Here is a 27956-nt window from a genome sequence, read left to right on the forward strand (position 1 = left end):
CATATAGTAGCTTCCAGTGTATATTTTGAAATGTTGACAACCTAGTGAGGTATATAGAACAGTGGTTTGTTCTAAAGTGTGCAAAGGAGAGAGGACGGCAGAGTCTTATGAGCTGTGCTGCATTCATGATCACCTGCATCCTGGAGGGAGAACCTCTGGCCCTCCAGATGTTGTTGAACTCCCATCAGCTCCAACCAGCTTGGCCAGTGGTCAGGGATGATGGAAGTTGTAGTCCTGCAACATCTGGAAGGCACAGATTTCCCATCTTGAACCTAAACAATGAAACATTAACTCTGATAAGCTGCAGGTCCAGAATGCAAAACAATCATATAATTAAAGAGCAGACTGTGTTCTTTTTGAGTTGTGGCTCTTCCAGAAGTCCATAAGTAAACAGCTTTTCATGAGATCAAGTTCAGTTTCCCCCCTCTTGTCAAGCCAGGCAACCAGATGTGCTTGAAATGAAGCTGATCTTTAAAAAGCTGAAAACGATTGTTTACAACTTTTGTTGTTGATCATGCTTGTTTTCCCTGAATAGAGTGAGATCTGTACCTGTCTGTACCTGTCTGTACTAATGTCTTCTTCAAAGGAGGTGTTTTTTCAGGTCTGAGAAAATAGGCCAGGCAACACAGATGTTTTGTTTTGGTTCATTTTAAAGAGAAGTCTGAAACTGAAAATCTGTGTCACACGGATCTTTGAAAGTGGCTCAGTGGTTCCCATTGTATGTCAGCCTGAAACTGGATTCCTGAGGTGGACACTCAATTTACCATTGGTTGTTGTTTTTCCCCTCCCTAACCCTTCCGAATGTCAGTAGTACAGAACACATTGTTTCCTGAGTGCTACTGAAGTGGTCAAAGGCCACCGTACAGATGAGCAGCTTTGTCTGCAGTGAGGGTTTATGGGTTGTTAGGGAGGCCCCTCCATTTGAGTAGACTATTGCAGATGCTTGTCAGATAGTGCTGGGCATTGAAATCATGCAGATAGGTCTGAGAATAGGGGAGGGAGCTGGTATTACAATTGCTGCTGTTTGTGAGTGATTTTTACATATGTAGAAACATTGCTATGATTTTCTCTTATTCTCCTAAGGGGAAGAAGCATTGGTGGGTGTGGGTGTTTGGGTGTGTATTCCCCATAGGTGGGAGGACACAGTGGACAAACCCTGGCTATTAACCCCTGAGCTTCCTAATGGTGAGTCAGGAGAAATAGGATGATGGATTTGTAAATAGGAAATGGATTTGTTGCAAATCAGTCTGCTAAAATACCAGCCCAGTTTTGTTTTATTCTATTATTTTTAGTTAGAGACATAACTTTTATAGCAATTTGTAGACCATCAGTGGCTGAAAGGAAAATCACAACTGGCTCCCTTCCCGTTTACAAAAGTGTTGCTGGAGGAAGAGCCTTGCTGTCAGGTGACCTGACAGGTGACTAAGTTACAGAAAAGTCTTGAATCTCTTTAATCAGAAATAAGTTCCAGTCATTTCAGTGGGCTTCATTCCCAAGTGAGTATGCTTAGAATTGCAACATTAGCTTACAGCCTTTGTCCCAGATGTCCTTGCAATATCCTCCTAATGCAGATCATGAATGTTTGTATTTTATTTTACCAGTTGAGAATTCAGGGAGAGAAGCCCCAAGTTCCTCACTGATTAGTTGCTGGAGACCCAACAATGGGAGAGGGCTCTTGCCTTCATGCCCTGTTTGTGGGCTTCCCAGAAGAATCTAGTCAGTCCCTATGGAATGTGAGTCTGGGTGATCCTATAGCAGAGTTAAGCATTCAGACTTGGAACTCCAAACCCAAAGTCTTCTTTTCTACCTTCTCTATGTCACTGACTGTTTTAGGTTCCTTCTCGTGATTTGGGGACAATTGGCTGCAGACAGTGTCAGCTTCCTTAGAACTGGCAAGGTCTTACAGTCTTCCCGCATAAACATGACTGCCAAGTTTTACAAACTGCAAAGGGACAGTTTGTCAATTCTATACATTTACATACCTTCATTCCAAATCCCACACACGGGTTCAGCATATGTGATCTGTTTACTTTGCCACCTGCAGCTGGCTTGTGTGCGTAGCGCGAATTATGTGGATCGTATCGCCATAGCCGGAGTTTTATTTCCCAAGCCTGTGGTTGCTGCCTGGAGCAAAAGCCTTCTGTGTCTGTTGTTGTGTGTTGAATTTCTATCCTCTTAGAAGCTGCCAAGTCTCTTGTGTCACTATTTTGGGAATCGGGTTCTGTTCTATAGGTTCACTCAGGGAGCTGTCACTTTATTTTAATGGGTTTCTATATTTATTCGTCCATTGAGCGGATGCCAGAAACGTGACGGTGGATTCCTCTCCGCCCCCCCCCTGCCACCCACTCCCCCGAAGAGATATGTGTGGGAATCATTATGTGGTGCTGGAGCATGCTGCCAAAAATCTTCAGCTTGGTTTTGCCTGGGATGGTGAAGACCTGACAGGGTAAACACAGCGTATAGCTGACAGGCAGACAGCAGGCATCAAACGACCTTAAACTGGCCTGAATCAGAAGCTGCGTTTGAAGTGGCAGTGCAGAACAGATGAGTGATCAGATGAGAGGCCTGCAACTTTCATAGTTCCTTCAAGGCCTCAGGATATCCTGATGAGGTATTAGAGGAAGTAATTCAGGAAGAAAAGAGACAAATAACCACCTCTGGATCTTGGCTGACCCGTAGGGCTGAACTGCCGCAATGAGCGGAAAGGACAGCCTGGGACCTGCAGAGATCCAAGGAGCGCTTATTATACTGCCTGCTTTCTGGGGAGAGCAAAGCTGGTCTCTTTTAACCCTGATCAGTAACAGGCGGCTGGATTTTCCCCTCCCTTGTTTTCCAGGAGGCAAATGTACTGCAGTGTGTTTGCAGAAGCATTGATACGTTTGCCCTCTTACTGGCAGTGTGTGGCTGATGATTCATGATTATTCCTTTTGTACTACTGACCCTTCCCCACCCGCCCCTTGCTGCTTAATGAGACATCCATAATAGGAAGAGTCCCGTAGGGTTTAACTCTACCTGAAACCAATAGGGCTTCATGGACAGGTGGGAAAGAATATAAGGACAATTATTCCTCAGAAGCTATTGTGTGCAGCTGAGATTTATGTCCTTTTTATGTCATGTACCTTTCTCCAGAAAAGCAACTGTCTATTTAAATGTATAGAAAGAGCGTGGAGAAAAATATATAGACACAGCCCTTGTTTTCAGCTCTGGCAGTCCCCTGTTGATTTAATCCATATTAATCTTCAAGAGTTTTTCTTTAAAGGTTTGATGAAACACACTTTGGTTTTTGAATGCATATTTGTGTGGTGATCTAACCGAGGTGCCTTAAAAGTCATTTGTTTTGTAAGCAGCCGAAAAAAAAGGTAAATGTATTTTTACCATGATTAATATTCCTTTCTTTCTTTTTAAAAATAGGATTTGGCTTTGTAACTTTTGAGAATGAAGATGTGGTGGAAAAAGTCTGTGAAATCCATTTTCATGAAATCAATAATAAAATGGTAAGTTTCCCCAGCGGGTGCATCTGTTTTTGAGGAATATCTGTCTCTTTTTCATAGGCATGGTGGGGTGTCTCTCAGTTGTCCTTGAGGGGGTTGTTGTGACATTTATTCACAAATCAATGGTGTCTCTGAGCATGCTTGATCAGAAACTTTCACTTACTATTAGGCCTGCACAGAAGTATTTAAGGCTCCAACTGTCACTATATACTAGGAGGTGTATTTGTTTTTCTGGTACAGGCCCTTGATAAATCGAGTGTTTCTGTTTTGCCTTTTCAGGAGATGCTGGGGTTCTTTTAAATAATGTTGCTTGTGTGTGCAGTGGCTTCTCTTTTATCCTTACAAATTTACTGTTCCGAATAGCGAATGCTGATTAATGTGTTTTTGAATGGCAGCTATTCTGCAATAAAGTACTGACTTCACTTTGAGATTAAGCATAATTTTACTGAGATTTTAAAAAAGGGAAAAAACAATCTGTTTCACAGTGAGCATAGCTATCCTGCCTTGCTTCTAAAGTCAGTCCAGAAGAGACTGTTGAGGAGGGGCAAATAGCCATGGAAGGGATCCTAAGCTGAGTGGTAGAGTACCTGCTTGGTATGCAGAAGGACCCAGGTTAAGACCCCAGAAACTGTTGATGGGAAAGACGCTCTGCCTGAACCCTGGGGGACTGCCAGCCAAGTAGACAAGACTGTGCTCGATGGTATATGAACAGGGTGTCAGTGGGTGGAACAATACCAGCAATGTGTAAGAGTGGAAGAACCTTCAGGCAGCAGTTCTTTGTGTGAGAACTGAGGAGTAGGAGTGGTATACATACACAAGAGCGTTGTTATTTTTCATCTGTGAAACGAAGAAGGCTATGCAGTATTGATAGTATACATTAGGATCCAGGGCCCCACAGTTCTGTGAACTTAAAGCATCTTAAAGAGCAGGGCTCCCCAACTTTTCATACCAAGTGGGCTGCAAGAGTACTACAACATGGAACCTGTGCGCTGAACACTGCCTTGTCATTGGGGGGGGGGGGAGGCAAGGCCAAAATTGGATGCCCCCACCCCCAGCCCTCACACTGCCTTTCCGAAGCCGGTGCCGGGCTTTGGGAAGGAGGCATAAGACTCTGGCGAGTGTCTTAGACCCCTCCCACCTCCTTCCCAAAGCTGGGAAAGTGCTAACTAGGTTTGGGGGAGGAGGCAAGATGTCTCTAGGACCCTATCAGAGCCCTCAACTCCTCCTTCCCAAAGCCCAGTGCCTTGCTTACCCTTTGGAAAGCAGTGCAAGGACTGTGGGAAGGGGGTGTCAGATGTTGCTGAGGGCTGCCAAAAAAGGTATTAAGGGCCGTGTGTTGGACCACTCTGATCTAGAGGAGCGGTTGCTGCTTAGGTCCAGTGAAGCTGACATGGTGTCTGTGATGCAGCCAGCAGTGCTGAATTATTGGGATCAGGCAAGGCTGTAAAATGAAATAAATCTTCTGCCAGGGCAATTTTGCCAATTTACCTGAGTGTACATTTTATCCTGCTTATTAAAGGATGACTAGCACATCTAATACCCATAATACTCTCTCTTTCGCTTATGTTTTACTGTGCATTCTAGAATTAGGGAGCAAAGTATTTGACCTTCTCTGTTGCAACTAAAAGCTCTTTCAGAGCAAAAAAAGAAAATGCCCCAGGATCAGGACTTTTCAGATACAGGTTCTGTGGTTTGCAGGAGCGGTTTGTGTTCCACACATGCTTTCTGAAGTAGTAACAGTCCTGAGAGGCCTGCGTCTTCTCTGTGAATTGACCTGAGGATGGTCAGACCACTTGTTTCGAAAGCAGACAGTAAGACGTCTCCTGCAAGATTCACTGAAGAGAAATACCTAAATGTACCTCAAATGGCCAGTGCAGTGTATGTACTTGGTGACAGCAGCCTTCCCCTTATGCCCTCCAGATGTTTCGAACTCCCAACTGCCATCAGCCCAAGCCAGGTTAGAGTGCTGAATATAGACCTGGCAGTCTTGGGTTTGAATCCTGAACTTAGACACACAGCTCATTGGGTGACTTTGAACTAGTCATTATTTCTCAGCCTAACCTTGATATTCCTCCCACCCCACCCCAACTCCCTGCATTATTACTTCATAACTTGAACTCTTTCTTTAAAAGTTTCTCTCTCTCCTAGTCCTAGGGATAGGACCACCCCGCCCCCTTTCTCTTTCTCTCTGCTTTTGCCTTGGAAATGGACTGCACCTTCAGTAAAGCCATTTGGCTTGAATTATTACAAACAAATTCAGAAAAGGGCACCTGTATTTTAATCAATGCAGTAACTGATATTTTCAGCTAAAAGATTCTCCCCTCCCCTTTTGTCAAAACATCTTCTGCTTCTCAAACCTATATTCAGATAGGCTTTATATATTGGTCTGATATGTGTTCACAGACTTTAAATTCAATAATGGGGCTTTTAGGCTGGATAAGATCAAAGCAATCTCCTTAGCATATGCTAGAGGCTGATTCAATATTTGACTTGCTAATTTTTCCCAGGGCTCTGAAATAATATCCCTCACATTGTTCCTCTCAGCACAATATGCATCTGAAATGAAAATAACAGGTCCTCTTTTATGCTCTGTGTTGAGATGTCAAGACTGGACTTTAAAAGGGTGGCTACAAAAGGAGGTGATCCTGAAGCAGAGGCTTCCATTCACGTTCACAGACTGAGCTTGAGCTGCTCTTCTTAGATGACTGACAGGTTCTTCATTTATATTTGCTCTTCCCAGATGACTGACAGGGTTCTTCATTTATATTTTCTTGCCACAGACTAATTTTCTCCCTATAACCTCCAGTGAGACTTAATAATATGGATAGAAACAAATTCAGCCTGTATTATTATTATTTTTAAAAAGAAACCTCTTCCTTCTCTTTTATTAAATATGCAGGCTGCATAGGATGTCCTGCTTTTTTTTTTTTTTAAAGGCACTCGGTTTCTGCTGCCAGAATACCCAGATTCTTTTTCTGGCATATTTATTAGTCAGAAAAAGCTATGCAGTCAGGGACATTGTGGGAAAAGTTAAAACAGCCAATTTTGGGTTGAATTCAGGAATACCACTGAGAAGACCAAAAACTGGTTGTGCTTTTTTGTTTTTCTACAGAGGCATTGCTCTTGCTTCCATTCAGCCCACTTTGGTATGTGGTAAACACATTTGGCAGGTTTTTGTGTTTTCTCCCCAAACCTACAAAAGCTGTGTGACTAGAGGGACAGAACTAGAACAAAAGAAATGTGTGCATGTTAAAAGAATTTATATGCTGCTTGTCTGGTTGTTTTGAATGCTTGAGACACCAATTCAGGTGTCTTCCCAGGCCTGTTGAAACAGAAAAGTTTTTAGCAAGTATATACAAGAATGCAGTGATGGTGTCTGCCTGGTACCAGTAGGCAGGAAATTCTAAAGTACACATGCTGCTACACTAAAGGAATGATTCCTTACAAATGCAGACTCAAAAGTTGCATGGCATGTGTAGAAATACAAGTTCTGCAGATTGAAGTGATTGGCACCTATGTGATCTCTGAAGTAAACTGGTCCCAAGCCATTAAGGGCTTTATATACTAATAGTAATGCTTTGAATTCTTTCCTAGTAGTGAACGAGAAGACCATAATGCCCAGGCAGGTTCATGTGGGAAGCAAAATACACCTTAGTCTCAAGTCACTGCAGCCTAAACTGCTTTATAACACCCACATTAGAGCAGTGAGTGTTGTCCTCACAAGGAGGTGCGATCACCTGTAATGTTTGTCTGTGTGGGAGACCACCATGCAGCAGACAAGGCAAAGTCAATTGTGCCCATAAGGGGCATTTAGCAGTTCCAAGTGATGGAATTCTGTTTCAGAATCTTCCTTGTTTTCTTAGCTCTGTTGATATGGATGCTGGTCCTTGTAGAGCCAGGAAATGGGATTTGAGTTGCTGGGATGTGAGGGGTTGAAGATGACAGTGTGAGAGATGTCAGCTTCTGTGCAACCTGGCAGAAAACTGCATGAGAATCTACCTGTAGCCAGAGACACTTAAACTGATCTGTTCCTTTGGGGTGAATGTCACAGCTGTTTCAGACTTCCTAACAAATGTGCATCCGAATGACTCAGCAATGGGGATTGATGTCTTGGGGCAAGAAGAAGAGTCACCATCTGTGGCCTGGCTGTTTCTTTCTGCCCCACAGTTCCTTTGCCTCCTCCCCAGCTCAGCCTCCACTTCTATCAATGGTTAGAGATTTAATCTGCATAAACTGAAATGAGTTAGCACATATAGACATTGTATGCTCTGTGGGATGCAGCATTTCTAGGAGTCAATGGAAATGTTTTCTCCTCTTGAAAATTCACAGTGAAAATTAGGCCAAGGACTCTGGTAGAGACCCAGTCATTGTCACTAGCCTTTCCTTATTACCTCCTTTTATCCAGTGCAGGGGCTAAAAAAAAAACAAAACCCAAAGACCTAACCCCATCCTAACCAAAAACCTCACCTAGCACCAATTTCCTTCCCACTCCTCACCTTCAGCAAGGTTTGCCCTGTTCAAGTGAGGAGGAGGAGCTGGATCAGGGATTGCCAATTTGGTGCCTCCATTAAGATTTAAGGTGCTGCTTTTGACCTTTAAAGCCCTTCACGGCCTAGGACCCTCGTACCTACGGGACCGCCTCTCCTGGTATGCCCCACAGAGAGCCTCAAGGTCCATAAATAACAACACCCTAGTGGTCCCAGGCCCTAAATAAGTTAGATTGGCTTCAACCAGAGCCAGGGCCTTTTCAGCACTTGCTCCGGCCTGGTGGAACGCTCTGCCTCATGAGACCAGGGCCCTGCAGGATCTGATTTCTTTCCGCAGGGCCTGTAAGACAGAGTTGTTCCGCCTGGCCTTTGGCTTGGAGCCAATTTGATTCCCTCCCTCTCTTTTTTTTCCTTTCTTTTCCTTCTCCTCCTGCGATGAGGCTACATTTTAATATTTTAATGTTCCATTATTTTAATGTTGTATTTTATTTTTGTTTTTAAGTTGTAATCATTCATCTTGTTTTTATTATTGCTTGTAAGCCGCTCTGAGCCCGGCCTTGGCTGGGGAGGGCGGGGTATAAATAAAAAAATATTATTATTATTATTATTATTATTATTATTATTATTATTAAGCCCATAAGCAGGGCCTGTTGTTGTTGCTCCTCCGCTGCTGCTATTCTGCCTCTGAACCAGAAGGTTCCATATAGTCATTATGACTATTAGCCCTCAATACATATATCCTATCCTCCATTAATTTGCCTAATCTTCATTTAGAGGCTCCTCATTTGTGGGATGCTTTCCCCATACCCTTCAATTGTCACTATTTTGCTGGTACAAACACTAACACACTTCAGTAATGGATTCTGCCTTTAACACAGAAAGTCCCAGATTAAGAGATCTCTATTCTTTTGTATTTCTGTGGTGCCTCACCGCCCTGTCCCCCCAATAGCACCACAGGGAATTAACTCCCAATTATGATCTCTCTGTTCCAAGCTCTATGGTGCCCCTGGCCTCTCCTACCCTGCTTCTCGCCCAATTGCTGCCCTTCTCTTCCTGTACAGCTTCATGGAAAATAGGAAGTGGGTGCTGGGTATGACTGAGCTGGGCTAGGTGGCAGGCAAGAGATGTTGCTGACGCTCTCCGGTGCTGGGTCCCACCACTGGAGCAGGTCCTGCCCTCCTTCTCCAGCCACCCTGTCCCAATTTCCTTCGCCCGAATGCCTGGCACCAGCATCACCCTCTTCTAGGCACTTGGGCTGAGACATTTCTGTAATACCTAGGCTTTCGGGCTTTATTTTAGATTACACTGCAATATGATTTATGACTTGTTTGTGGTGTTCATCTTTTAGTGGGGTGGGGTAGGTCTCATGTTTTTATATCTGTTGTTGAATGAACGCCTTTAGAAAATTTTGTTTTCCTAAAAAAACTGCACTGACTGCCAGTGAGCTATCAGGCCCAATGTAAGGTGCTAGCATTAGTATACAAAGCCCTAAACGGCTTGGGACCCTGAAAGAGTGCCTCCCCCAATATCAACGAGTTCAGGCCCTGTATAAATATTTAAATAAATCTGGAAAATAAATAAGATCTCACTGACGCTAAACATTCTACGCATTGGTGTGCCCTGCTGTGTGAGTGTAACCTCCATGAAAACGTTGTGCGTCCAGAGTCCCTTCCTTTCCCTCCCACCTGTGGAAACCTCATCTCAGTATCTGCCTTCCGGGAGGTCATGATGTGTGATCCAGGCATGGGGTTGACTCATCCCTTCAGGAAGAATGCCTGCAAATGGATTGCTCAGCCAGTAGAGGAGTTCTCAACCCAGCATGTGGGAAGAGAAGCTGGCACAGCTGGCCAGAGGCAGCAGCCAGACTATTGTCTTATCGCTGACTGGAGAATGCTTAGCAGCCGTGGCAACAAAAAAAAACCATCCTCAAAGGACACTTTCCTTTTTAGACTTCTAAGTTGAGGCTCATCATTCTGAAATCTCTCTCAGTGTCTCCACAATATTTATTGTTCCCTGAAGTGGTGATGGGGAGGGAGGGAAAGAGTTGAATTCCACTACTGTGTTGGTGGACCTATTTCCAGCCTCCTTTTCACGGAGGAGCTAATTTTAGAGTCTCTGCGCCACTTTTGTCACCATTTATAAAGCTAGAATGTCAAATGGCGTATTAAACAGGCAGCATGAAAGAAGCCAGCAAATGCTAGCGAGGCGCTGAACGTGAAACCCAGTATTGGTGTGGGAGTGAAAAGGTTCTTGCCAGGCACCAAAGAAAACACAACAGGCACCCTAAAAATAACTTACCTACGAAACGGAGGTGTTTCAAAAATAGAAACAGCGTGTGATACTTTGTGTGCGTAGTGAAGGGGGAGACTTTTCCTGCAGGATAATTCAGGGCAGCAGTAAAAGGCAGCCTGCAAAACCATGGAGTGTTGCCTTCCAACTGGTTTATTTTCAGCTTGGCCCTCGCCTCTCCGCGTCCCTTTCCACCAACATCACTTGCTCTGTTGTTGAGGCGCTCTTTAAAATGTGGTGCTTAAAAAGTTTCCCCACTAAAGATGCCAGCCGCCAGGAGGTGATGCAAAATACCTAAGAACTGCAGAAGAATCCTGCAGGATCAGGTCGAAGGTCCAGCTGATACCACACCTTGTTTTCCACATCGAATGCACATGAAGGCAATAGCCCTCTTTAACTCCCCACAGGATAGTCTGTTTCTAAACCTGGAGAGGCTGATCTAGCTCTCATTGTTAGTCACACCTGCTAGGTCTACCAGCCACTCCAGAAGAGGGCACACAGGAAATCCAGCCTTCTTCATCTCCTCTCTGCACCCATCACAACCAAGGCACACACACACACATTTGTCCATGTGCAAATTTCCTTCAGAACATGCACTGACTTAATCGAGTCAGTGTTTGGGGGGAGTTGTGGGGGGCAGGAGAATTCATTAGCAGGCTCACAAATTTAAGATGCACGTAACAAGGACGGGAAGAGGAAGCAGCAGCATACGGCATGTTTCAGACGCTCTTATTTCCAGTGTTTGTGCTCTTAGAAAGTTACGTGTACACATTGACACTTTCAAGAATCTGTGAGTAGACACAGTGGTGGGAGGAAGGGAGGCAACTTTCCTCTCCCAACTTTTCTCTCTCTGCATTTCTACTTGTTTTTTCCCCCTCAAGCTGCCTATCTAGGTTGCTAGCTTAGGGACCCAGGAACGCCGTGGAACAACTGGAAGCTGCGTTATATTGAGGCACACCATTGCTTTCTGCCCTGACCAGTTGTGGCTCTCCAGGGTTTCTGACAGTGGCCTCTCCCACTCCTATCTGGAGATGCTGGGGATTCAACTGGAGATTTGCATGTAAAACATGTGCTCTACCTGTGAACCCCTCCCCAAATAAATCTATACTGGCATTGGTGGATACTATGAGGAAGCTTCTATCACTGCAGTCCATTAGACCCAGAAACTTACCAGTTGGCAACACTTAAGTGCATATGTTTGAGCACCGGGTGTGGGTGTGCGTTTGGGTGTGTGTGACCTGCACCTTCCAGCCCAAGACATCCCGGTTAATTGGATAAAGGTATAAATAGCAGATCCTGTAAAATAAAACCCTTGGGGAATGGTTTGCAAGACCAGAGGGCTCTCTGTTTTCATTATTTTTTATTTATTTACGATACTTTTCCTCCTGGTGTTTTGATGCAAGCAGGTGCACAAAGTGGCTCTACAAAAACAAAAATTTAATGACATCAGCCAACACAGCAACAGGTAGTAGCAACACAGTCAGATTAAAGCAATAAAAGCAGACTAACTTTTTTTTTTTAATAACCCAGAAGCGGCTGGCAGTTGCTACTGAATCCCAAGCCCCTTCTGAAATGAAGCTGCCATTATCCAGTAGGCTTCCATAAGACAAAATGGGCACACCTGGAACATCAGCCCCACCGCTGAAAATGCTCTGTCTTGTGCCCATCCTATGGGGGCAACTCTATTTGACAAGAGGACAGCCCTCTGTTTCAAAGTGGCGTTTCTCCTAAGGCCATTCAGTCTGCATCTGGTTTAAAGATAAGGAACCCTAAAAAAAAAGAAGAGGAGAGCAGGTGAACTTGCTCATCACCAGATAGTAGCACCTGATCAGCAGACTGGGCTGGCACCTGGTGTCTTCCTCACTCTGGTGAGATGCATTGCATTTCTATTTAAATTGTAGCAATTGATTTTAAGCTTACATCCATACATATGAATTCCAATATGCAAATTGGTGTCCTCTTTCTGTGATGCAGATCTTCATTTTTTGACAGTGCGTAACTGGCTGCCCTCCTCTTGTGGCAGACAACTAAATAGCAGGGCTTCAATTGATGACCTCTGTGAGTGGGGTAGGTGGTCAATACAAGGGAGTGGGGCATTGCTTCTGCAAACTAGCTCACAAATGTTGACCTCCCTCCTTCCTCATCTTGGGGACACTGCCTTCCTGTAAGTGTCAGCTGGGAAGGCATATTTTCATTCTGTATACTAAGATCCACCTCTCTCCCATTGCTTATGTAACCCAAACAGCACTCCAGCAAACAAAGGGAAAGTCATGGTATGCTCAGGTGAGTGCAGATTGAAAGAGCAAATATCCCCAGAACAACTCAGTGAGAATTGAGTATCTCCAGTGTCCACTGAGTATTCACAAATGAGGGAGAGAAAGAATGGAATGGAGTATCATAGAGATGGACACGTCTGATTAGGTGGAATGCTGAACAGGGAGAACTCACATGGCCACATTTTGTGAGATGTGCTCTGTGTATCTTCAGTTGAGTTTGCTTAGTGCTTTCAACTGATACTGCCAAACATGAGGAATCATTTTGGCTGTGTATGGAAATGAAACCTATGTGAGTGTCGTCCCGTCCCCCCCGTCCCCCGGTGTAGTTAGCAGGCAATGGTAACCAATGTAGAATGCAGCTGTTTGGAGGTGTCCTATTAGGAGTAACACAGTCCGCTTCCCACGAGAGTTTTATCTTTGTTAATCTTCACATTATAGCCTAATCCCCTCCCTTGTTTTTAACGAAAGCAGTATGGTTAAATAACATGAGCTGTATGAAATGATAATGGGGCAATAAATATGAGAAAAGCACTAGAACACCAGGCACAATGCTCATAATGTTTGGCTGCAACCGTCGTTTATCCAACTGAAGTCAGTGTGTTGAAAGTGCCTAGTGGGAGAGCAGGATATCAGCTGCCCGTTGCAATCCTAAACATACATGCCTACTTGAACCCACTGGGATTTACTCACAAGTAAACATGCTTAGGATTGCGCTGCACTTCTCCAAGACTCACTTGGTGATACTCCAGGAGAGTTTAAGGCAGCCACAGAGATAAAACTGGGCTCACTTCCACAAGTGCTGAAACTTGTATTATTATTATTATTATTATTATTATTATTATTATTATTATTATTTTCAAAAGCTCTGTTAAACAAATAGAAAACAAGAAAAGCAAGAAAAGCAACAATGCATTAAGCTGTAAATAAAATTAGTCAGATCCTTTGGGAAATGCAAAAAAAAGAAAAAAGCTGCTTGAAACTTGGATTCTTGAGAAACTCCACTGTCAAATTTTAAAAGCCATTAATAGACTAAGTTTCTAGTGCCCAGCTCTAGAGAGATGTTTCAAAATGTGTGTCAGGAAGCCAAGGGGACCTATGCCAGAGAAATGAGTTGCATCAGGCAAGGTAGATGTAGATGTGCTTTGTGAGGGTAGCTGATCTTTCAGTGTAATGGTTCTAGGGGTTGCTCGTGCGTAAGTTGCTGCCACTCCTGGCTAGGTTACCTGGTTGAACCCTTTCTGTCTGGACAGCCTTTCACTTCGTGGCTGTCTCAGTCGCTGGCAGAATCCGTCAGTGGGCGTTTCTTGAACTTCTTCCAGCAAAGAAGTTCTTTGACGCCAAGTCTCCTCCTGCTCTCCCTGCGCGGAAGTCTTCTGCACAGGGAGGGTGTGGGCAGCGGAGTACCCGTGCTCTCCCCGCTGGTTTCCGGTGAGGAGTCCTGGAGCCTCCTCTCCGATTCCCCCATCTGCCCCCCTTCTCCACTGGTGTTACGCTGATTTCCTTCCCCAGCAGATGGGCTGCCTCTCTCCCTACTGGAACCCTCTCCGGCATCCCTCTGGAACCTTCCCTCCGCCTCTAGCTGTGATGGCAGTTCCCTGACATTCAGTGACTGCTACTTCCTACTGCCTGCACCACTGCCTGCCCTATCTCTGTTTTCTCATCTATTTCTTTAACAAGGAAAAAATGGATTCCTGAACAAACCCAGTTATTGCAAGTTATGCCAAATAATGCAAAAGCAAGTAATTCTGCATAATTTTCATTACAATATATGAATTTCGTCATGGCAGAATATTTGGTTACAGGATGTAACATGCTTGCTTCTATTACTTTTCCTGATGCTCCCTGGTGTAGGAATGACTCCCTCTGCATTTGTTAGCAGATACAGAATAGCATTTTTTTGTATTTTTTAAAATAATGAATACTTACTGCTCTGGGTTGGTTCCCAGTACTGCAAAGGAAAATGCAGCTCTATAAACCATGATTCTATGTAGTTTTCCTATGAGTTGTAGATTGATTAAAGCTGGGGGGGGGGGGAATGCACGTCTGAAGAAAATTACTAAATTACTTTGTTATGTGTTGCAGCCCATATCCTTTTGAAAGAGACATTCTCAATTTTTCACCCAGGAGGGAATGTCTCTTCTAAGACAGCATTTGCAATCTTCAATTTAAGTACTTCCATAAAAAAAAAATTGAAAAAATAAATAAATATCTACTGCTTATTAATTAGTGCACCTTTTTAGTCTGTCAAAATGTTTCTGATTATCTGATCATATCCATTAATGGTGCAGCCCTGTCCCCCCCCCCAAATATATATCAACTGCTAAACTATTCCTTCTCAGATAAATGTGTTTGGGCTGTCTCCATACAATGCTCAAGAGTTCCAAAACCTAAGAGCAAACATGTGTGTCCACTATTCAGATCTGAAGCAGGAAGGATACTGCTTTAGCTGGGTTATGGAGGAGGCGGTAGGCTTTACCAGATGAGCTTTACAAGGCACAACTAGCACCTCAAATTTCACCCAAAATGGGGGGCTGGGACTGACCTTGGAGGAGAGCCATAGATACAGAGTCATGGGCATTTTGTAACACAGAGAAAATACGTGTTACCAGACCTGTCTGCTGAGAGTTGAGCATCCTGAGGATGCTTCTGTTGAAAGGTGGGATATAAATTGAAAAAATAACTATATAGAGTTCTTTTTTGCAACTAGGGCTTAAAAGGTAGGTTTCCTTTTGTTTCAACTCAATTGTTTTATTGCAGAAGCTAATTATTTAGCTTATTGTTTTAATAGTACTAATCCAAGCTTCATCGTCACTTATAATGGTCCGTGTAAGCTGGCTTGCTTCTTTTTACAGTGGTACCTCTGTTTAAGAACAGCCCTGTTTACAAACTATTCAGTATAAGAACTCTGCAAAACTGGAAGTAGTGTTCCCGTTGGCAAACTTAACCTCAGTCTACAAACGGAAGCCGAACAGTGGAAGGGCACCGGCGGCAGGAGGCCTCATTAGGGAAAGCATGCCTCAGTTTAAGAATGGCTTCAGTTTAAGAACGGACCTCCAGAATGAATTAAGTTTGTAAACCAAGGTACCACTGTATATTGATCTGAGTGACTTGAAATAGACATGGCTAGGAGATGTAACTGATGACCCCATGGCATACAAGCAGTGGGCAGGTGCAAAAGTAAATACAGCTCAGGTGTTAATGGATACACCTCTGCTGATCACTCCAGGATAATTTGCTTTGAAGAAAACAACTTCAGCTGACTAGGGCTTAGTATTCTCAGTTTAAAACAATAAACAGAAAGTGTGCTTTGCAAAAGTTTAGCTTCTGGTTTCCAGAGAGGACATTGCTAGCCTTGAATTGGTCAGGCCAGCTGCTGAAACAGGGCATCCTTGAGCAGCTACCCTGGTGCCTGCCAGCCCTTGGGCCCCTTGGCTAAAATTCTGGGCCTTGCCAGAGAAAATATTGAGGGTCACCATGTTTTTGTGGCATCTGCCATTTTGTCCCCTCCACAAACATTGCCCTAGAGCATCGTGATAGAAACAAAAATAGCTTATGTCCAAAGGAACCTTTGCCATGCATTATGTTTCTTCTATAAGGGAAAAGCCTGGTGCTCTCTCATACCAGGAGACACACAGAGAGATGACAATGAGGGGGTACCACCCACCCAAAAGGAGTGCTCTTTTCTAAGGTCCTGCTCAGACCTGGAGAAGAGCCTGGTGTGTTTGGTATAAACCAGACCTACTTAACTGAAGTACTTGTAAAAGTTGTCTTGGCTTTTCTCCAAGTAGTGCAGGACAGCACAAATGGTTCCCACTATTTCCCACTCCCTCTTTAAATTCTCACGATGACATTGTGAGATTGTTTAGACGGGGAGAGGGAGAGATTCATGTCTGAGTACAGATTTTAGCCCAGTCCATATCTGACCACTTTGCCCACTGCACCCCAACAAAGATGTGTATGTTTTCTGCCATAAGTTAGCCTGCACATGCCGGTGCCCATATTCACAGATGACAGGCCTCTCTTGGGTAGCTGAGTGGACCCGCTGTCACCTGAGGCATTTACTAGGCCACCAAACACCTATTGCTACCTGCAGGAACCAACGTTGTGGGGCCAGCTGCTGGGTGGTTGCTGATTATTTATGTATTTATTTAAGTACTTCTAAAGCACCTAAAATGTTCTAAGCACTGGAATGAGGAGGGAAGAGGAAAGCAAGCATTGGGACAGCTGCTTCATTAGCTGACAAAAGGAGCCATGTTGGTCTCCCTCTTGCCATCTGTTGTGAAGGAATCACCTCTGTTTGGGGAAGGGGGCAAGGTCAGTGGTAGAGCATCTGCTTTGTATGCTAGGGGTCCCATATTCAATTCCTGTCATCTCCAGGGAGGGCTGGGATAGATCACCCTGAAACCCTGGAGAACTGATGCCTGTCAGTTGTAGTCAGTACTGAGCTAGCTGGACCAGTGGTCTGGCTGAGTATAAAGCAGGTTCTTGTACTCTTATATTCCATAGTATTCTTCCTGAGAGGCGGGGGGTGTAGCCTCCCAGCACCCCTAGTTCTCCTGACAGAGGGTGCCTCTCTTTAGCTTCTGCAGCTCCTTTGACTCGATGGGCCATTGTGGCTTCCTCCTTCCCACTCCCTTATTTTCCCTCCCAATTGGCTCTCTTCCCACCCAGCAGAGTAAGCTCACCTTGTTCACATTACCTTTGCATGGCATGTCCATTGGTGGAGCTTGGAGGTGGTTCTTTTCTGACATACCAAAGGTTGTGACAGAGCAGTTTGCACAAAACCAGTATTTTGACAGTTTGCTGGCAGAATGGAAGCTTTGTTGCTCTGTGAAATGTTGCAAGCTGAATAAATAAGATATGCCGTGAGGTTTTGCAGCAGGGCGGTGGGTTAGGGTGGGGTGGGAAGAGAGGGGGGAGAGAGAGAGAGAGAGAGAGAGAGAGAGAGAGAGAGAGAGAGAGAGAGAGAGAGAGAGAGAGAAAGGGTGGGTGGTTTTGTTTAAAATACTCCCATTTACAGTCAGTTAACCTTTACGTTACCTAAATGAAAATTGTACAAACCTGAAATTTTCGCTGATCGGGTTGCCTAGGAACAGACGGTTGGTTACCATAAGACAATGGATGCACTGTTACTGATAGGGCTATTAGAAATAGAGCCAGTTAGCAGCATTATCCTACATTGCCAGTTCTGTCTCGTGTAATTACCTGTTTTGCACCTCCAAAGTACCGCCCACCTTTCCTTCCTCGCTCCGATGGCAGAGTTCGTGTGCAAACAGTTCCAAAAGAAAAAACGATCTCTGTGGGATAAGAGATCCTTTGAGATATTTGGCAAATTTGGATGTTTTTGCCCAGTGGTGAGTTCAGGTGCTGTGTTATGAAGACTACATGGCCAAAATGGCGCTACTGAGAAACCAGAGGGAGTTATCAGGCTGCCTGCAGGAACCCCAAGACTTGCAGAAGTAGAACAATATTTAGGGGAGTATGCTAAGGGGCAATCCCCCCTCCCCAAAAACAGTCCAATGAGGATGGAACAGGCCCACTAGCCACAGAATGCTGATTGTATGTGGCGGGGGGGGGGCAGGCAGAGGGCCTTCTTGGTAGTGGCACCCACCCTGTGGAATGCCCTCTGACGTTTAGAAAACATCTGAAAGCAGCCCTGTTTAGGGAAGTTTTAAATGTTTGATCTTTTATTGTGTCTTTTGTATTCTGTTGGGAGCTGCCCAGAGTGGCTGGGGAAACCCAAATTATTATTATTATTATTATTTATCATCCCACCCCTGCTGGCCAACTCTGACGGGAGCAGGGTTATTTTCTGTCAATCATCTGGTGTCATGATGACATCAGATGACTGATAAGTAAGCTGTGGGTTGGGGGGAGGTTTCTTTGCAGGAATTGTGCTTATGAAACAGCACCAGCTTATGAGCAGAGGTTTCAATCCTCCTGGCTTTGGGGAACATCTTGGCGAAGCAGCACCCAGCAAGAACAGAAGCACCCCTGGTCATCAGCTGACGTCATCCACTGATGTCAGCTGATGGACAGGCAAGTGGTGGTGTCCATCCCTGCTGTGACCTCTTGTTGCAGGTCTCACTTGTTCTCTTCAAAACCAAACCCAGGATGGGACTGTGCAAATGAAGTGGTGCAACCATGCAGGTTAAGACTGGTTTAGTGCTATCTGTTTCTTGAGATGTTGGGGGGGGGGGCAGATTTTGCCCCAGCTCAAAGTTTTCCATGACAGGGCTTCTCTGCTTTCTCCAATATGATTCAGTGACTGCATTTCACTTGAACCCCAGTAGCTTTCAGTTCATATATTAGGAAGTGGATGGGGAAGGCAGGGGGTACATATTCTGAGGATATTTATGATAAACTTTGCAGGGCTACAGAGAAGGAACTACATATTTTGGCAAGTTTATTACCAAGAGTCAAACTAGATAATATGTGAATTTCATGATTGCATTTCATATCTTCTTTTGTTCGTTAAATATCAGCCATGCTGGAGAAGGCAATGGTCAGAATTGAGACTGCTGGGGTGGGGTGGGGTGGGGGCATAGCTGTTTCCTTTCACTAGAGTTCTAACTAAAATCCCTTTTAAACAGCTTAATGCTGCAGTCCTGGTCCTGATCATCGCCCCCTCCGCCATGCCTTCTGTTTAACAAATCAGAGACCTGAAATGCAATCACACTTGCCTAATTTGGTCCTAAGTGGTGGTCTAAGTGAAAAGTGAGGTGAAAATCAGACATACCTTTTCCACTCTGTCTCTTCCACATGTGGTGGCAAGCCTGAGATTGGATGCTCTAAATTTTCTAGTTTGCACCTAATTGCCAGAACACTTCCTTGCTCCTGGTCTGTTCCCTGGCTCACATCAAAGCACCTTTTCCCTCCAAGCATCCCACCTGGTTTCAGCAGCTAGAAATAGTTCTTAGTTTGACCTTGTGCCCTGCCATTTTCTTTTGGCCATAGTTGGCCTTATGCACTCTTCAAAGGTTATTAATAGCCAGACACTTGCAACGTGATGAAAATGGTATTAAGCTTCCAAAGGTACCAGGAATAACCCTTTATTGGTACATTGTACAGAATCCCAACCCCAGCACAAATAGGAATTTTCTTCCCGCACAAACCCAATCTGTTGGCAATGTTTGCTTGTAGAAAGTTACCACTGAATTGCTTTGCAATAAGGTTGTGTTGGCAACTAGCCTTTGATTTCTCCAGAACAATGAAGTGATTTGAAAGGAAGAGCTAATCAATCAAAACAAGAGTAGGAGAGACAGTAGGAAGTTACGGTTGTCAGGAATTTGTGTGTGGAGATAAGTTAACCTTGCTGGTGGTCCACTGTGTGTTGTTTTGTATGTCTACACGAACACTCATGCTTATAAGTGTTTAAACAGCGGACTACTCAACCAGCAAACAACTCTAACCAATGTAGTCCTGGGTGGTAAAGTTACAGTACTTGTTTTTGGTGTCACAGGTATTATCAACAGGTGTCTGTTGCAGTCATTCTCTGTACGGCAATTGCATTAGAAATGATAAACGTAATAAATAGCATTTGGAGTGAAAATAAACCTGGTTCTTGTACAACAAAACAGCAATAGCTGCATGTTTATTTCACAAAGAAGTAACCACTTAGAAACACACTAAAAGTTAATACAGCTTAACTTACGGACTGCAGCTTTTAGCTGTGTGACCTATCCACACATTATCTCTGCCTTAGCTGGGTTTGTACTGTCTGCTTTCTGAAGTCACATTACACATATTTACTCTTTGAAAATCACTTTACACCGCTGGCCTATTTTTAAAGTTCACATTTTACAGAAGAGCAATGCTAAAAATAACCCCCCTTCCCCCCACAACTTAACCAGATCAGTTCAGCATTTGACATTTTACATGAATTCATTTGCATCTCATTTGTACATGTTTCTGCTTAATAGGTGGAATGTAAGAAAGCACAACCTAAAGAAGTGATGTTTCCGCCAGGGACGAGAGGAAGGGCTCGTGGATTACCATATACCATGGATGCTTTTATGCTAGGGATGGGAATGTTGGGTAAGTGTGCAATAGATGAGCCATCGGCAAGAATGTGTCTATGTTTTCTGTACGTATTCCAAAGCTCAGAGCTGCCTAAACTGTTGTGTGCAATAGATGAGCAGTCAGCAACAGCCTGTTCCAAGATTCAGAGGTTCAAAAATTGCATGACTTGTGCAAGATACAGCGGTGTGGACGATGGGGGCTCAATTATCCTTTCTGTGCTAAAAGGCGATCACATGCACACTCTGGAATGCCCAAATTTGCATTTAAATGGATGTTTTCAGTGGGCCCTTCCACACACATTCACAAAAGCAGAATTATGCTTAAAACTGTTCTCTTCCTCCGCCTCTTCCCCCCACCCCCAAAGAATTGAGTCACACATTCTTAAAGGTATCTTTGACAGTTCAGCACAGATAATTAAAAATCTTCATGGCTTTAAATGGCACAGAAGATGGAGAAAGCCCAGCGAGAAACATAATAGCGTGGTTGTAGCAATAATTAGAAGTTCCAAGGAGAGAGGACGGTATTTGAGCCCAGACCATTGTGTCCAGAAAGTACTAATTAAATGGGATAAATGGTATTTAATGCTGAAATTCTATTTGCGTGGCAGGTCATCTTAGTTATAATTGGCTCTCATTTGTTTCTCCTTAGCTGTTCTTCCTATATTACCTGACAAATGCTTGATTGTAAATATATATTAAAAACTGGGGGGAGATAGGTCTACCCCAGCGGAGATGCTGATTATCCACCCCACTACCTCCCATCCCTTAAATGTTCAATTGATTCTCCTCACCTCTTTTCCCTTAATATCATTGAGGTAGTCCTTGGCCACTCTTCTGTCTGAGCCCTGAGTATTCTAGCTAATCTTGGGCTTTTCCTTCCACAACCGCTGGGAAAGTCCTGGGCCTTGAGCACCTTATTCAAAAAATACAGAGGTACCTCGAGTTAGAAACGCTTCAGGTTACAAACTCCACTAACCTGGAAGAGTTACCTCGAGTTGAGAACTTTGCCCCAGGATGAGAACGGAAATTGTGTGCCAGCGGCGCAGCAGCAGCAAGAGGCCCCACAAGCACGCCTCTAGTTAAGAACAGTTTCAGGTTAAGAATGGACCTCCGGAACGAATTAAGTTCGTAACTAGAGGTACCACTGTAACTAGATTAGTATGAAACAATTTGAATAAAAGCATATTAGCTTTGATGTAGGCATTTCATTTTTTCTTTGTGTTTTTGTGAGAGTGGAGAAAGGAGAAACTAGGAAAAAAGAAGGGAAGACAAAATGGTGCAGTTCTCAGGTCCCTCTGTTCCAATATGTAACCTCACAAACTGTCACAGGGACCGATAATGTGAAAGGCTTTGCAGTGCAGGGTGTGCAACCTCCAGTGCCCTCCAGGTGTTGTTGCACTCCACCATCCCTGATCATTGGCTATGTTCTGCGGGAGATGATGAGAGCTATAGTCTAGCAAGATGTGTAGAGCATACTATTGGTAACTATGTGCCCACCAGATGTTGTCGGACTACAACTCCCATCATCCCTGACAACTGGCCATCCTGACTAGAGCTGACAGGAGGTGGAATCCATTATGTGGAGGCCCACAGGTTGCCCATCCTTGCTTCTGGAAATAAATACAGTGGTACCTCTGGTTACGTATTTAATTCATTCTGGAGGGCCATTCCTATCTTGAAACTGTTCTTAACCTGAAGCACCACTTTAGCTAATGGGGCCTCCCGCTGCCGCTGCGCCGCCGCCATGCAATTTCTCTTCTCAACCTGAAGAAAAGTTCTTAACCCAAGGTACTATTTCTGGGTTAGCGGAGTCTGTAACCTGAAGCGTATGTAACCTGAAGCGTATGTAACCTGAGGTACCACTGTAAAAGGAAAGCCTGGCAGATGTATATAGTGAGAATGCAACAACGCTATAGATAATATCTCACATGTAAATACTAAAATAATATAAATGATTTACTTTAGTTCTAAGTTAGCATGGTTCAGTGGTCAAAACTGCACCATTGTTTAGGGGAAATGTGATGTGATCAATTGATTTAAATTACCCCTTTTCTTGCTCATTTCAATCATTGATTACTATTATTTTATTGCTGATTTAAATCGCCTTAAACCATTCCACACTCCAAAAATCTGGAAAGGGTATTCAAAGCCAAGCTTACCACTGTTAATCAGAAGAAAGGTTTGACCCTGAGGCATATTTATGACTCAGTACTATTTGGGTTAGCTCTTGGATTATTTTAGACATTAAAATAGAGCTGCGTGTGGAAACTGCAGGCTGGCACCTCAGTTGAAAAGAAATGGCATGTATGGGTTTTGGCAGATCATCTCTTGCCGCACAGGTGCCTGTTAGTGCATGTAGAGTGCATGGATTCATTAAGAGATCCAAATTGGTTCTGTTCCACTGGTTTTTGCAGGGTGACTCCTAATGTGATCTTATTAGATTTTAAATCACCCTGACTTGCTCTGAATGAATGATTGATTCATGATGAAGGCCAGATGCTTAACTATCTGCTCCAGTTCTTCTCTGGCCCCCTCTACCCCTTGGTTATTGAGGTAGCATCATTACGAAGCCGCCAAGTTGCAGCAGATAAGTCTGAGTCTGTCTTGTCCATTATGTGCATGTGTCCCTAGTTGCCTCCAACAAGTCAGCTTCAAGGTCGACGGCTGTCAGCGGATTCTCAGCATGCAATCAAAATTTTCCATTCCTTACTCGTCAGTTGCACAGCAGTGAAATCCCACCCATGAACAGAAGAAGGGTGTAATTAACTCATCAAGCAAAATTAGCACAGGGAGACTGTGATGTGGCCTGATATTTAGCCAAAGACCTTTAGTCGCACAATTGCATTGCTGATTCTCGGAGAATGAAACCAAGTATTTTTATTTTATTTTTTATACCCTTGAAAGCATTGTCTCCAGGTTGGCAGCCAACCTTCCTCCAAAGCTGGTGAGGACTGGAGTCCATACAGCTTGGTCAACCTGAGCTTGGATTAAAAAGCATAAACAGTTCCCAGGATTGCTTTTCAAGAACTAACATAGGTGACCCATTCTGACTGAATGCTTTTTCTAGGCAGCTACTTTAGGAGTCATTCCAGAAGCTAGAGTGTAGATACAAAACATTTAGTCAGAAGGTGCCTGTAGAAGAGAACATTTATATCAAAAGAATGGGTCTGGTACTCAGCAGCTCTGCTGGTGATCCACATGAGCTGTAGAGAGTTTTCATACAGGATATAAAGTCAGGGCTGCCTGAAATTATGCTCATTTGGGAGCTTCTCCCAACTGCGTCTTGGTAGACTAGCCATGGAGTCTTGTATCAGCGTTCAGGGTATAGGCGCCATGTCTAGGGGGCCCTGGGTGCCAGGGAACCCACAAAAAATCTGGGTGCTTAGCATCCACAACACGGGGCTCCGACGTAACTTCCAGTTACAGAAAGTCATGTTGGAGCCCCGACACAGCCTCCCAAGACGATGTTGCCAGGCCTCTGAACAGGACGTAATCTCCGAGACCCCGTGAGGCCTCAGAAGAGCCGCTGCACTGCTGACTCAATGTGATGTCATGATGTCACGACATCGTGTTACATCACAGGTGCCATTGGGCACCCATAACCTGGGGCCCAAGTCAGTGCCTCTGCTTCAGTGTTGGGAACTTGGATGAAGAAAGACAAAATAACATGCCAGTTTGATTAGCCCCGCTCCCCCATGTCTGATGTGAAACTCATGGCTTGGTTGCAATCAAGCAATAGGTTAATTATCTGGAAGATTTGTCCCTGTGTCTGGTCTCTATTGGCCCTCTGATTGTTACAGGGACCATATGATATCACACTGATGTGAGTTATCACACTGATGTGAGTTGACTCTTAGAAGTTACATAGTGGGCCAAATTTGAGCTGGTGTTTGAAGGATCTTGGCTGAGGTTCAGAGAGGTCGCACTTAGGTGCACATCGGTCCAGTTCTGATCTTACAGCCAACAGCTGTCATAGTGGTCTGTTTTAGTACGAAGTGTATTTAGCATACAGTTCACAGGGATGTTGAAACCAAGCATGGCAGCCAGTTTGCAGGTGTGGATGTACTTTTGTACTGCTTTCAGTTGTTTAATCAGATGGGGAAATGCATGAATGCCTACTTTACTTCCTACTCTCTGGAGTCCTAGCACATTGAAATTTGTTCAAGCAGCCTCTCCAATTCCATAGGGGACTTTAGTGGAACAAAATAAAAGTTATGTTTTGTTAATCCTTCATGAAGATAAGGCCTTAACTTGAGACATACGGTAGGTCTTATTTTTTAAAAAGTAATGGGCCCACATCCCAGTCTCAAGGTGTCCTTTGAGCGTGTGATTTTTTTATATGCCACGCCTTACCAATACAAAAACTTAGGGTTCCTTTCTTTTGTTACCCCCCCCCCCCCGGCAGTGGCAGGCATCTTAGCTGTGACCATCTGTTAAATACAATACCTAAAGCTTCTAACTCACCACCTCCTTTCCCTCCCAGGCTACAAAAAAGCTCAGCCAGTAAAATTTATATCTCTGGACCACTGAAATACTACCTGATGTGAAAGTCTTAATTCCAGGAAGTCTCTGACTGACTTTTTAATATTACTGCGGGAGCCAGACCACAGCTCCGCAATAGTGCACACGTTCAATCTAGCTGGGCTGCATTCATGCATAAAAGAGGCTTGTGCCCTTCAAAGAAAGTCATTCTTGTAGAGGAGATACTCCTTATGAGAGAAAGCAAAGGCAAGGGTGGCATTGGCACGAGTACACCAAAGGCTCGATGCCTTGAAGTCCCATTAGAAACCATCTTAGGCACCCAAATATTGGCTTTTAGTGTTATTTCCAGGTGACATTTTTTGCAGAACAGGAAATTGGACAGTGGCTTGAGCTAAGACAAAGGAAGGGAAAGGCTGAGTTGAAGAGAAATCTCTTTAGATGGCAGGGAGGGTGGGGTGCCTCAGGCACTTGAAGCATACTCTTGAGGTTCATTTAAAACACGTAAAGGGTACATCTAAAAATCTGAACATTGCAAACCCAGTTTCGCTTCAGCACCTGAGATTTAATTTTGGGGAAATGTCACAAGGAAGCAGTTTTCTTTCTGAGTAGATGAGTGGAAGATATGAGGTTCTACTAGCTTGGGAACTCAGAACTGCAAATAAATCACCATTTCACTGTAACCCCAGGGCCAATTCAGCTGGCCATTTTTCCCAGGACAAAGGCTCCTCCTCGGCTGTTGCCTCCTGGTGGCATTGCACATTGAGCATTTTCTTTAGAGAGGGTCCAGTAAACAACCCCTCTCATGGACCCTTGGATTCTGCAAGATTTAGCAGAAACAGTGCAACATAGGAAAGTGCCTTAATCAAGATGTGGCCTTGTGAATAGTGTATTAGGTACCATGATTCAAGAAAAAAATGCTTTTACTAAGCAATTAAGGCTATGTCTTGTGCACATATACTAGGGATTAATTCCCACCGAAATTAGTAGGACTTTCCACCAAGTAAACATGCATAGGCTCTGGCTGCTAGTTTTCCCACTCTGGGAAAAAAGCTTGCAGCAAATTGAAAGGTAAACTAACTCAGCTGTTAAGTTTGAAAGGGTCTGGACATGTCAGGCTTCCGATCCTTGATTTCAAAATCGATACAAGCAAATTATTCTTTCCTTGACAAAACGGAGCTGGTACTCTCGGCAGTGGAGTTGCATTCTTATCTGAATGAGAAGGCGGATAGAGGGGAAGAGTTGATTTTCCAGAAGCCAAATGTTGAACACTCACGTTCACACTGGGGAACTCTGGCAGCCCTCCACTTAGCAAAGCATTATCATGCATCCTGCTGCCTCAGAGGGTTGCCCCACAGGGGTAGCATTTGAGATCCAGGAAGTCTTTCCAGATCTGCTTATTCTCCCTTTGCCCCAGCTGAGCAGGAGGCAGGGTGTCTGAGAGAGGGGCAGCAGAGGTGGGGTAGTTTTTGAGCCCTGCCACCTCTTTCTTGCCTGGTGTGCAGCAAGGACCAGGCTCCTCTTCTCCATTTGAGCTGGCTGGAATTATTACTGGGGCCACACGTGGGCACACAATCCCACAGCAAAAGGTCAGTGAGAATCAGGCAATGTGCAGACACAGCCAGTAGCACCTGTACAGGCTTTCTGGCTGCATCTGTGCAGTACTGATGCACACAACCCTTTTACAACCAGGCTTCTCATTATGGTTGGGCAATGGTGACCGTCATGTTGCAAAGCTTATAAAGATCCTTCTGTATGTGACGGAGAGTTCCTCTCGTCTGGAAACGGATTCCTTATGCTTTGCACTCTCACATCAAGTCCAGCATTTTGGGGACATTTGCATCATGTTTAATGCTACGCAGTCCCCGATTTAGCGGCACTTCCCAGAATTTTCCCACTTTCTTCTCAGGACCACTTTTCAGCTCCTCTCTCAGACATTGTGTTGAGCTTTTGAGTGTGCCAGTGTGCCTCCCAGCAGGCTTACCTGCTGGCAGCAATGGGCTGGAAGCTTCCGTTTTAATTTCCCACTATGCTGTATGTTGGGCTGGTTGTAGTGGGCAGTTTGAGAAGCTTCTTGCTGCCATTAACTTGGTGCTCGAGTCACTTTAGAATGTAGCACTACAAATGGCAGAAGTCTCCTATAAAAAGTGACAGTAAACTTGTATTGAATCCAAAGACTTGGCATTTCAGGGGTGTCAGTGGTCCCCAAGTTCTAGGGAACAGTGCCAGTGTTGGCTGCAAGCCCACACTGGCCTGAAAATCTGCAGTGTTTCCTATCAGGCATCTGAAGAGCAGGGTTGCCCCAGTGTTTCTGTCTCTGGCCAAAGGAGAAAGAGTGGAGAAAGAAGTTGTGTTGTGAAAAGCATGTTTGATTGTTGATTTAGGTCTCTACTTTCATGGATAGGAAGTTCTCTCTTCAAGGGAGGTAATCGAGGCAAAGCCTTGATTTTTCAGTTTAGTGACAAGAGATAATTACTGCAAGATTGATCATTCGCCAGAAGTACTGAAGCAAATAAATTGCTCAGTACCCATTGCAAGGCAAGAATGGCGGCTAAATGGGAAATGGCGGATCGGCCTGCCTGCCCATAATTTGGCTTGATGAAGCATCCACATGGGCATGGTGTTAATGTGCTATTGATATTCAGCCAGCCAATTTCCCCCCGTGCGGATCAGGCTCTGACTCGTTAGAGCAGAGCTGGGCACTGCAGCGGCAAATGAAGAGGAAAATTGAAGTAATGTTGTATTATAAATTTATGATTTCATCTGCCTGACCTCGAGAAATGTTCTGTGATGGGATATATGGATGAGAACCACTATCCAGTCAGCTGTATATTTTGTCTTTGTTGTTGGAAGTGATGCAGTTTCAAGGAAGTATGAAGCAAGGGGCTGGTGGGAAGGAGGGGGGAGTGACAC

At 44.3% G+C, this 27956-nt stretch overlaps 1 protein-coding gene across 37 annotated transcripts in view; it reads left to right on the forward strand.

Moving 5' to 3' along the window:
* The window catches only part of MSI2 (musashi RNA binding protein 2), a 446839-nt gene that overhangs the window by 342700 nt on the left and 76183 nt on the right, over window positions 1-27956 (forward strand). For all 37 annotated transcript variants that reach the window (XM_081890469.1, XM_081890477.1, XM_081890498.1 and 34 more), the window contains 2 exons: window positions 3412-3494; window positions 20466-20580. In XM_081890469.1, the coding sequence (XP_081746595.1) occupies window positions 3412-3494; window positions 20466-20580 (198 nt within the window). The remainder of the gene's footprint in view (window positions 1-3411; window positions 3495-20465; window positions 20581-27956) is intronic.

Source organism: Podarcis melisellensis (assembly GCF_964234715.1).
Source record: "Podarcis melisellensis genome assembly, chromosome: 15".
NCBI classification, from domain to species: domain Eukaryota; kingdom Metazoa; phylum Chordata; class Lepidosauria; order Squamata; family Lacertidae; genus Podarcis; species Podarcis melisellensis.